Raw genomic sequence first — 11,385 nt, 5'->3', positions numbered from 1 at the left:
GACGTCACACTACGGAACCTGTGACCGGTGCTCTGTGCGTATATGTTAAAATATCCTGACAAACGTTTTCGAGCGTTCCAATCGCTCTTCTTCAGGTCAACTGAAGGAATTCCCCGGACGGAGTGTATATTATTCTCTAGGATCGGGTGTCGGTTTCGAGGGGGTGGGTCTCTTCCGGTGTGTGCGGTCGTGCGGCGGGGGGAGGAAGCGGTGGGTTGGCGTCCAATAGCGATTGCCAGGCCAGAGACAAGGTTAGTTCCTCTTTCCGGTTAATGCAGGTAGTTAGCCGGTCGGCGTTGTGGATAGCCGTGGCTTCTAGCCATCTAAGCTGCTGTTGGTGGGGCGTGTTGACAATAATGGTAGCCTTCTCGAAGTGCACCTCGACTTTGGGGTTGGATGCATAAGTCATAAGTCAGATGCAGTCATAAGTCGGATGCATAAGTCAGGATATTTTAACATATACGCACAGAGCACCGGTCACAGGTTCCGTAGTGTGACGTCAATTAACAGTTTACTGCACTTCGCATTTTGTGCTTTTTGGATGGCAGAATATTTTCTGTTGGCCAACCGGTTTGTCCACATGAGAAAAGTTTCCATTTTGAACAACAGAAAATACTTTCATTTTTTTTTAACTCTGTCCTGTGAGCATCAAGAGTGTCTTTTTTTTTTTTATAGAAAACTCATTATAGTTTGGCTGGGGTAGTGAGGGACTGGGTCCAACATATCCAAATGAACCACCACCCTAAAGATTTTCTGGTGTTTTTCAACCTGTTCAGATTCAATCCTAGGTCCCCAGAGTAGTAGGATGCCATCTTAGCCACTTGGCCATCTGGCCATCAACAAAGTATTGAATGTGAGTGTTTTCTGGATTTCAATACATATGATGGAAACTTTTCTGTAATGAAGAGGTTTAGATCCTCTGTACAAATTTGGTGCATAACTTTTGTATGTTAATTGTAAATATGCATATTGTTACATTTGTGAATAACTAAGTTTTTTTGTTCATTTCAGGACGGTGTAATGGTTTTAAGTGCAACACACAGATACAGGAAAAAATACGTAACCACCCTCTTGTATAAGCCCATTTGAAGAGCTTGGCACAACATGCAAATCTTCAATCTTTGTATATTTTAAATTGCTATTAGAAGAATACAGAAGAAAATAAATTAATATGTAATCCGGAAAGACCGAGAGATAGAGAGGGAGAGATTGACGAGAGAGATCGAGATCTTTTTGGGAAGTTGTTCACGTTGTACACAATCCTTAACGCTACGTGTAAATCTTTAAGGGTCATTTGGGACTAAACATTGATGATTTGAAAAAAAAAGTTTTTCCCTTTCAACAGTTAGAATGAATCGTGCTCTTAATGGGATAATTAATTTTAACGTTTTACAATTAGGGGAGAAAGAAAATGAAAAAAAAAACTATTTTGTATAAGGATTCGGTACTGTATAGTTTATAGTTTATGAAATTTTAATTGCTGTCTGTGTTGTGTAAAGATAGAAAATTTGAATTATTTTCTCTCTCTCTTTTTGAATTTTATTACAAGAGGGCGTTCGAAAATTCTCGAACAAGTTTAAACTTGTCTGCCGAAGCGTTGCACTTGCTCCCGAACACCATGCGATTTACTTAACTTTTGTGCACGTCCTTTCGAACGCTCTCGTGTTAAACGTTTAATCGTTTCCCGTTCGAAATCACTCAAATTTAACATAATATTCAACATTTCGAACGGACGATGTACGGAATTCTAGCTAAACCTAGCGTAAAGTGCGTTTTTTAATGGTTTGTGTGTAAAATTTTAAGATGTTGCTCGATTTTGAATGATTCTGGAACGTTCGGGTTTTAAAAACAAAAAGGTGCTAAGCTTCCGAGTTTATGATATTCTGTTGTGTAAAATTGTAGTAAATATGGCGATACAAAAGTGATGTTTTACGCGATTGCGAACGTTACTGTGGAAATTAATGACCTGTTTTTTCATTGTTCGATCGGATCCATACGCAGTTTGATGTTATCGAATCGCAGTCGCTATCGCGAAACTTTCGTATCGCATTTAGATACTGATTTAACCAATCAACGCTTAAACCTCTTAGTGCTCTCGGAGCGAAAAGAAGTTTTATGGGTCCTTCAGGAAAAAAAATGGCGGCGTAGGCCTATCATGTAACAAACGAATTTGAATTTCAGAAGCGGTGATTGGTAAATCGACGCTTTCAAATTCAAATTTCGGAAGCGTTGATTTAACCAATAAACGCATCTGGAATTCATATAAAACGACGAGGGTCTTCAGTATAACGAATTAAACGATCGATTGGAATTTTTTTTTCTCTCTTACCCCTCTGTTGAAGAGCTGATTAAGGAAAGTCGCGAGGACATAAATTACGAAAGAGTACCTGATGTTAAAACATTTAGAATGTAAATAAGAATTTAAACGAATAGGAACTTTAAAAAGAAAAAACAAGATGGCATCCGGATAAAAGAGGACACTTCGCATCGACCAAGACCATTTACGTATAAGCAATAAGAGTTACGTAACAAAGAAAAGCTGTGTTACGTAGTTTGTTCTGGAAGATGCTAGTAACTACTATTACAGAATTCGAAAAATGATATACTTTTTCCCTTCGGAAAGAAAAATTATGCCGAGAAGTTAACTAATTTTTTTTTTCTTTTTGGAAATAAAATGTTCTTGTTTAAATTTTTCTTTTCCATTCTATTTTTATTCCGTTATCGCGAAATTTGTGTCAAAACGATAAAAATTGCTGACATTACGCGACAAGCGAGATAACGCGTTCGAAATTGGTGTTAAAAATGTTCGGTGCACTCTTACGTCAGTTTGATGTCATCTTACCGACTGTGGCGATGATGTATTGCGTTCATTATATGAACCAATCGAGCGGTTGCGTTCGTAAATTCTATGCCGTACTTAATGACATAATAAGAGCTAATTAATTGATGTCAGTAACGACGAAATCGGATTTATTTTTAAAATTCGATATTCTTAAATTAATAAGAAGGCATTGGTTTTGTAAAAGATGAAATTTACCGATTTCTACAGAACGAGGATGGCGTTCGGAAAGCGCTACAACGTGGGGTAATTGTGTTATAATGCTTTCAGCCATTTATCTGTGTAGAATAGTACATTTTGATATATAAATTGGAACAAAAAAGGTAACAGATATTATTCCAATTATCGGTTGACCTACTTAAAAAATATCTTGTAAACAAGCGAAGGATTCGTAGATAAATAAAATAAATAATAATAAAAAGATAAGACAACTCCGATTGGTGGCGGAAATCGGAACTATTAAAACCCGTTCGTTAGAGGACGATATTTTCGTTTTCGATAAAAACAACAATTCCATTAAATTAAACTCAATATTAATATTCCACACTTAAAACGAAATACGGGAATAAATATAAAATCAAAAGTAAATATCAATATTTCCTTTGTTTACGAAATAGAAAATGCTACTACGTCATTCCGTGTCGTCATTGCCATCGATAAACATGGCGTGCTTGTTGTTTACAATGAACTCCGTCGTCAAAATCGACAGATTCGAATAGGAGAGAACGAAAGTGGTTAGATTTGTCGTTAGAATATCGATGAAAGAAGATGCCGTGGTACTTTCCCTGGTCGGAGGGGGTAAAGAAGAGAGCGTGTCGATATCTATTGCAACGTTACATGGGAAAATATTTACAAGAGAAATTGTCTCTGGATCAGTTATCGGTCGATTTGTATTCGGGAAAGGGTAACATCAGAGATGTTTACCTGGACGTTGCCGTAAGTAATTGTTTAATGTCACTACGCGGCTCGAATCCTCCTCCTCCGTTGCTTTACCCGATCCATTTAAACCTCGTGAACTTTTTTCCTTTGTTTAGTATCCTTTTGTTCTAATGACGTTTCCAGTCCGTCGCCCGTCGCCTTCTTTACGTAATTTTCTTGTTTGGGTAATTGAAGCGGAGTTCACTTTGATGGCGATTTGATTCGAATTTTTTACTGTTTTTCTCCATCCGAAACTAGTCGAGAATTATTTATAGCCTATGACCTTGTACCTTTTTTCGAGGACGTTTAGTAATGATGGGGTTTAATGTAAACAATTGATTTTAGGTAGGAGAGGTAGAGAAAGACACTTGGTGATTCCTATTAAGGTGAATTGGTTAAGTTTTGCAGATTGAACTTCGTCTGTGATTCTGGGGTTTGTGGATGTCGGATGCTGTACCTCGACTTTACAAATTCTACTTGCTTCGGTTTATCTAGTGGGTAAAGTGTTTCGAGAAATGTTATATTCCTTTCACATATGAAAGGAATTTAACAATACCGACAGCCTCATTTTTTCTCTTTGGTTTCAAGTTGGAGAGCGAGAGATAGAGCAATCTGCAACACCTAAAGATTCTCATTAACCTTCAGGGCCCACCTGTGGCCAAGCAGTTTTATTCCCTTAACACTTGGAGTTAATCATGGGTTCGTGCCTTGCCGGGACGGGCTGGCCATGTGGAGTTTTCTGGGTTTTCTCTGTGTCTGTAACATCTGAATAGGCACCATTTACCTTTAAAAGACCTCTTGGAAGGCATCCCCAGGCAGATTGCCCAAGTGTTGCATTGCTGTAACTTAACTAAACAAACATTAAGCTTAAGAAGTGTAGCTTTGAGTGTTGCGTTGTGTTCCATAATAGTTGGGTTGGAGTTTACGGTAGGCAGATGTTCTGCTATAAAGCCTCGATTCCACTTGCAAGTTTCCAGTGGTGGCAATGAGTGATGGTGGCAAATGTTCAGCAACAAAAATATAGAAGTTTATTATATTGAAAAATTGTTGGCAATACAAGAGAGTCAATTGGAGGTGCTACTACATCAGCCAGTTATATGCACTGTCATACTGCTGAGCATTGAATAGATTCTATTGTTCTGATTTCTGATGTCAGGTATGTACTATACTATCACTTTATCAGCTACTGAAAGTGGTGAGTCTTAGCAGTAGTGGAAAATATTCAATTCGGTGAAATTTTCCTAATGTGTGGCAAGCTGCAAGAAAGTTGCCCGTGCAATTGTTTCTATAGTAATTACTATTGTCACTGGAAACATGCAAGTAGAATCGACTTCCTTACAAAGTTTACTTACTTGAGTTTAGCTGAGAGAGGAAGTGCCATGAGAAAAACTAAAATCCTATGTTGCTTTCAATTATGATTCAAAAAGTAAGATGACATAAAAGAATAACCTTGTAAATTACATGCTGATCTTTAGAATGGGGAATAGCTGGGATGTTAGTAGAAAAATACTGATTTTTGAATAAAAATGCTGACAGCATAAAAGACAAAAAAATAATTTATTAACACTGATATTGCATAATGCATAATGCTGTCAAGAGAATGGCAATAGTTTTATACTTTTTAAAAATCACAATTTAAAATGATCAGGTATTTTATGGGACTTGTCATAAATGGTATACTCATAAATCTAGGTGTGCATCTTGATATGTCATGAATTTTGTTATTGCCTGATGAGTTCCTCCTATTATGTCTGTGTGTACTATTTTGCTTTCTTAATTAATAATCTTTTGTTACACTGCAATTATTAAGAACAATATTTTCTGGTTATAATTTATTTCCTCTGTCTTATCATACTGAATATATTTTCCTTTTGCTATACACCAATGCATGGGAGGCCCTGCAATGCTGTATGGGAAAATCATCATCAGACTTACTATTTTACAAAAATTACAAATTTTTGTAAAATTCCACAAATCTCAAAGAATATCTTGTTTCTTTTCTTGAGAAAGTTCATACCATATGGCCTGTATATTCTTAAGTGATGAATCAGATGTTTCTTCTTTTTGGGCAGAGAAACTAGTGCTGCTCAATAATTTGGTCTAACTGTAAAAGTAAACTAAACTCATTTCCTTCTGTTGATGAATCGGTCATAACTGATTTATCTGCCATTTAAAGTTATCATATTTAAGCTCAAATTTTCACACATATATAAAAATATCAATCTTGATTCTTTCCCAATTGAACAAATCTGAGAATGTTCTGGTTCACTTTAGTCCTTTGTAACAAAATTCATACAATGTCTTCGGTATATATATTGATAGTAGACTTGTTAAATAAAGTGTTTATGTGATAATATCAAATTATGCAAAAAATGCTGAAAAATGGAAAATCAGCTTGTGCATTGATGAAGCATATAAAACACTACTAGTCAGCACCAAGCACTGATGGTTGGCAACTATAAAATTATGAGGGTTTGGATATGGCTTTAGTAAATTGAATGGTGTTCTGGAAATTCTAATGTAAGTTAAAGCTAGAGAGACAACTATTGGATGATGGATACAAACTGTCAACCCTCAGAAGTTTATATAATAGTTGTAATTTATATCAATCGNGTTAATTTAATTTGAATGTTTGAAATATGACACACTTTAGGGGCGCCTCTAGTGTCTGTTATCAAACGGTTACGGGACGGACAGACACCTGTTGAATGGGTTATATATATAGATATGGGAGGGATAGATCCAAACATGTTCAAACCAGATGATCCATGATAATCCCCAGATCTGTAGTCTAAACTAAAGGTGATAAAATTAAGATAACAATGAACATTAAGAACAGACTTAACAATAAGCCCTATCGATTTTCAACATCAAGCAAGATAATTGGTGGAATTAGTCATTGACACTGATTGGTGTCTTAATTTTGCCACTCGTGCATCACCATTAAGAATAGCATGTGCTTGTCTTAAGCCATCTTGTCTATTCTGCTCTTGAAGAATCCTGGTTTATGTCCAAATCCTTTGGAACACCAGATGTTTGCCTTAGCCATCTTTATACTATATATAAATTATTTACTGTTGCATTTGTATTAATTAGGATATCCAAAAGTTGAACAATTTCTATGAGGAAATTTTGCCACAAAAGTCAAACTTTTCTTACACTACATTCACACACAATCCACAACTCACTTTAATCTCGATTGCAACTGTTGCCAGTCGAATGTTGAGCTGTTTGCTATAGTCAGTCCGCTTGAAAAGAACCTGGCTATTGCATGTGATGATAAAACTTGCATAACTATGCAATAAGTCACGAACACCAACAAATAAACTAACGAACCAAACAAAGTGGAAGCTGGTAACGAAGTATTATAATTTACAGTGGTGTGAAAAAATATTGGAATAATGTGCATTTCTGCATTACATTGAATCTTGTCCTAATTTTTTGGAACCACTGTATATTTATTAATAGTTATATAGTTAAAGCTGCACTCCTACGAAATGGGTTATGACTTCATTAATGGCATTTTAAAAATTTAAGTGTCTCAAAGTTAGTTAATAGCCTAATGATTATGAAGTATAATGTCATAACGATAATTATATCTTTATTCTATTTACCGATATTCTGCAGTCAAATTCTTTATTTTTGTTTGGATCTTTTTCCATGTCCTTGTGTATCCATGCTCTCTCAAAGCTGTAGCCATTGTCTGATACACAATTCTATTTCTTTTGGTTCTGTGTAAGTCATCTACTCTTGCCATATATATAACAATAGCAGGATCTTATTGTCTCTCCAAATATTTTTTTTTATTTCTCTGTTGATAGCTTGACACTTGTTCCACAGCCATCTTGTTTCTTCTTGTATATGTGGGATTGTGGGAACTCTCTTATGACTGGATCTAGTTTCAAAAACTCTCTTGTATCGATCGTGATTGATCCTCATTTCAGTCACGTTTAATTTAAATGTTTGAGAGAGGTCACACCACGGCTCAGTCGTCGATCTTATCACAATCTAGATTGAAATGCTCAGTGCAAACAGCTTATTAGAACTCAAATACAAGCAAAGATGGCTGTACTGTATTGTTTGCCTTGCCCTTCACCAACTGGTCACTCCATCATGGGACTTGCAAAATAGAGACTCTTTTAGTGCCCACAGGGCAGAAAGAATTTTTTAAAAAAGATTACAGTGTATATGTACATTGTGCTTACCTGTACATATACTGTACAGGTAAGCACAAGCAGCAGTGTTGCCAGATCAGGTTCATTTTTATTTTGGGTTACAATGAAAATCCATTATAAAAAAAAAAAATCCTTTGCATTAATGCAGTTGCCTGTCTGGCAACTGCATTAATGCAAAGGATGCCGCTAGTATTTCATATGCATGGAGGTGGTGTTATGAAAAAAGTAATGGGAATAACACTAACTAGTAGATAACATTTCTACACCAGTATTTGCAACTTATTATTTATGTGTGTGAATGTAAAGATATTTTTATCATTTTATTAACATGTACAGTAAAAAACGTTTTTCAAGATTTAAATATTTTGGAATTTAAAAATAATTTATAAACATTGTGTTCGAATTTCCGGTTTTGAATTTATACTGGCCATTAGCCTGATGAAGACCCAAGTTTATGGTCGAAAACGTTCGTTTTGTTTAAATTTGTTCATACTGGGATATTAAAAAGGTTTATTTGTGTTGAAAATCCATTACTTTTCTAAATCCATTGATGAGTTTGGGACATGTTGAATGAGACCAGCCATGCACACTTTATCTACTGCATTTTATAACATTCATTTAATTTATTATTATTATTTTTTGTTTGTTTTGTTTTGCTTTATGCATTAATTAGGCATTTACTTTGTTATTTTAGCATAAATTATGGTTTCTTTGAATTAAAATGGGCATTTTTGGGGTTTGGGAATGGATTAATTTACTTTACATTGATAAGTGAAAAATTCTTTAGATCTTGAACACACTATGGAAGTGAGTTGAATTTGAGTTCCAGAGTATCACTGTATTATTAATCTTTAAGCTTTCATAAATGTTAGACGAAGGAAATTTATATATGTAACAGTAAAATAGTCGTAAGATTAGTTAGTAAACATTTGCAAAATGATTTTATAATTTCTTATATTTCATCTCTGAATTTTTAGCATTTATTTCATAAGGAAAAAGGTGAAATTTATCTTCTATAATAAATATTAAGTATAAATTTCCTTGTATTTTATGTAGCTTACTTATTAGCGGGAAACTAATGATATGATAAAGATTGATAAATATCCTCTTAATAAACATTCATAGAAGGAAATGGTAAGTCAAAATTCAGAGTAGATTTATTTTGAAATAAATCTATTTTGAAATTTTACTTACCATTTTCCAATCAAAATCACATTTATTCCTTAAATATTTGAAATTTTGACATTTTTTCTAAATAAATAAATGAACAAAAATTACTTTTATTTTTCTAAGTTACATTTTTAATAAATGAAATGTTTTTGACTACTGATTTCTTCTCAACTTGAAACTTGACAGGTTAGAATGCTGTAGAACACATTTAAAATTAAGAATAAAACATATCTACTACAAGAAAAACTACTTTGTTAGAGTCAACACTGCTTTTATTTATTTTTTCTTTCTGTTACAAGTATTAACCAGCATTTTATGCTTCTTGTGTTTGAAATTTTTGAATGTGGAATATGTTAAGTCCTCAGTTAATGTCATCAATAGGTTCTTGGAAACTATGACTAAGCAAAATGATCTGTAATGTAACCAGTTTTAACACATGCTAAATGATGTAAACAAGATATAATTCAGATATTATTATTCTAATTGGATTGTGTTTGCTTCCTCTACCATTTATTTTTCTTCATATAGAATTTACTGTTTGTAAAGAAAAGACAACGACAATGATTGTAAATGATTAAAAATGTTCAGTACTGTACTTGTATCTTTTCTTGACAATGTGAAATGAGGATTTGCTGTATTCTATTATATAACATATGCACATTAAAGGAATAATGTGTGTACAGTCGACCCCCCTATAAGATCATAGATACGTTCCATTTTTTAGGAATCCGATTTCTTACGAGTCGTTCCAATCACAGCCCAACACGTGTAAAGTTTATGGCTACGGCTGATTGAAAGGTTTTCTTCCATAAAATTAATCGATTCTAGACTAATCCGACTCAACATTTNGTAACTGGTTTCGACTTATTTCTACTTAAGAAGTAGTTAAATAATTAAGCGATTAGGGAATTGGGGACATAAACAAAACCCTGATGAAAGAGCCAGAATTTTACTTAAACAAAAGCTTAACCAAACCAATCTCTAGCCGAGTACAGTGAGGACTGATTTCTTTGTAATATTAGATAATAAAGAGAGAAATTTTTCCAGTTCAATGAGAGTGACCGAAAAGTTGTAAATTTTGGAAATTTCCATGGACCCTGGTCCTAAAACGAATTAGTTAGAAAACAAACGATGGACAATCTATTAAGTTTAACATATTTAGATTTTTACAGCTATGGTGAGAAACGTTTAAAATGTACAACAACTCTGTCGCATCCTTTGAGATATATTAGTGATGCGACAAAAGAGGCATTTGACATTGACCGGTATCAGCACCCTTGGGATTTGGCAGCCCGCGTGCATGCGCACCCCGCACACCTAGCAGGACCGTCTCTGATTTCACTCATAGGGAGCTATTTGACTAAGTACATTGTTTTAAGATTTAAAAAGTAAAGAAGATTTTATGTTATTTTTATGTACGTTTCTTTACAAAGCTATATTTAATTACAATTTTCTTTAAAAGTATATTCATACAATTGAAGAATATTTTGTACCAGGTGTACCGGTACGTCCACCACACATTTTATTTCACCAAGTAAGTTTTTATTATTTTATTTATAATTTTAGCCCTTATACCGTGGCTAGCGACTTGGAATGTAATTGTGATGTTAAAAATACATTTAGGGAAGTCTACGGTGTTTATTGGCTTATTGAACAAACAAATACAAATGGACCCTAGACCAGTGTTTCTCAACCTCTAACGAATCATCGCCTCCTTCAACATAGTATCGCCCCCTTCAATAAAACCGTTACGTAGTATCGCCCCCTTCACTTCAAAATTCTGATGCAAAGGGCCAAGGCTAACGCCAAATTCGTACTGCATTGAATAGACTAGTGACTAATATAATGTTATTTGTTTAATTATTGTACGATATAACGAATAAAATATTTAATTATTCTTAATATAATGTTTTACTATATCGCCCAGAAAATTGTTTTTCATCCCCTAAAATATAAATTGTTACAAATTGCCCCCTCAACATGGAAAAATGCCCACATGGGGGCGATATCGCCCCGTTGAGAAACACTGCCCTAGACCATCACTGACACGCAATTAACTGATTGCCCCTGGAAGTTGGCTTCTTACAGAAACACAGCTTCCCTATCATAAAACGTCATGGCATGCCACTTATGTTAATAGGTCTTTGTGTTTTGATTTGCATATGCTAATGTCAATGAAGTTCATTATGTTTATTCTCTCAAAATAACAATCAAAGTACATTTAAGTTGCAGAACCTGACATTATGTTAAGTATTAAGTTGTACATTAATATAAATTAGTAGT

At 34.4% G+C, this 11,385-nt stretch overlaps 1 protein-coding gene across 1 annotated transcript in view; it reads left to right on the top strand.

Moving 5' to 3' along the window:
- Nucleotides 1-2,401, top strand: part of LOC111624366 (5'-AMP-activated protein kinase subunit beta-1-like) — a 13,797-nt gene extending 11,396 nt beyond the window's left edge. The window contains exon 4 of the mRNA XM_023367194.1: nt 994-2,401. Coding sequence (XP_023222962.1) covers nt 994-1,089 — 96 coding nt within the window. The 3' untranslated portion in view covers nt 1,090-2,401. The remainder of the gene's footprint in view (nt 1-993) is intronic.
- The last annotated feature ends 8,984 nt before the right edge of the window (nt 2,402-11,385 follow it).

This window comes from Centruroides sculpturatus, unplaced genomic scaffold (genome assembly GCF_000671375.1).
Source record: "Centruroides sculpturatus isolate CEXI.00-Female unplaced genomic scaffold, Cexi_2.0 scaffold9, whole genome shotgun sequence".
NCBI classification, from domain to species: domain Eukaryota; kingdom Metazoa; phylum Arthropoda; class Arachnida; order Scorpiones; family Buthidae; genus Centruroides; species Centruroides sculpturatus.
This window is presented reverse-complemented; position numbering and strand designations above follow the sequence as displayed.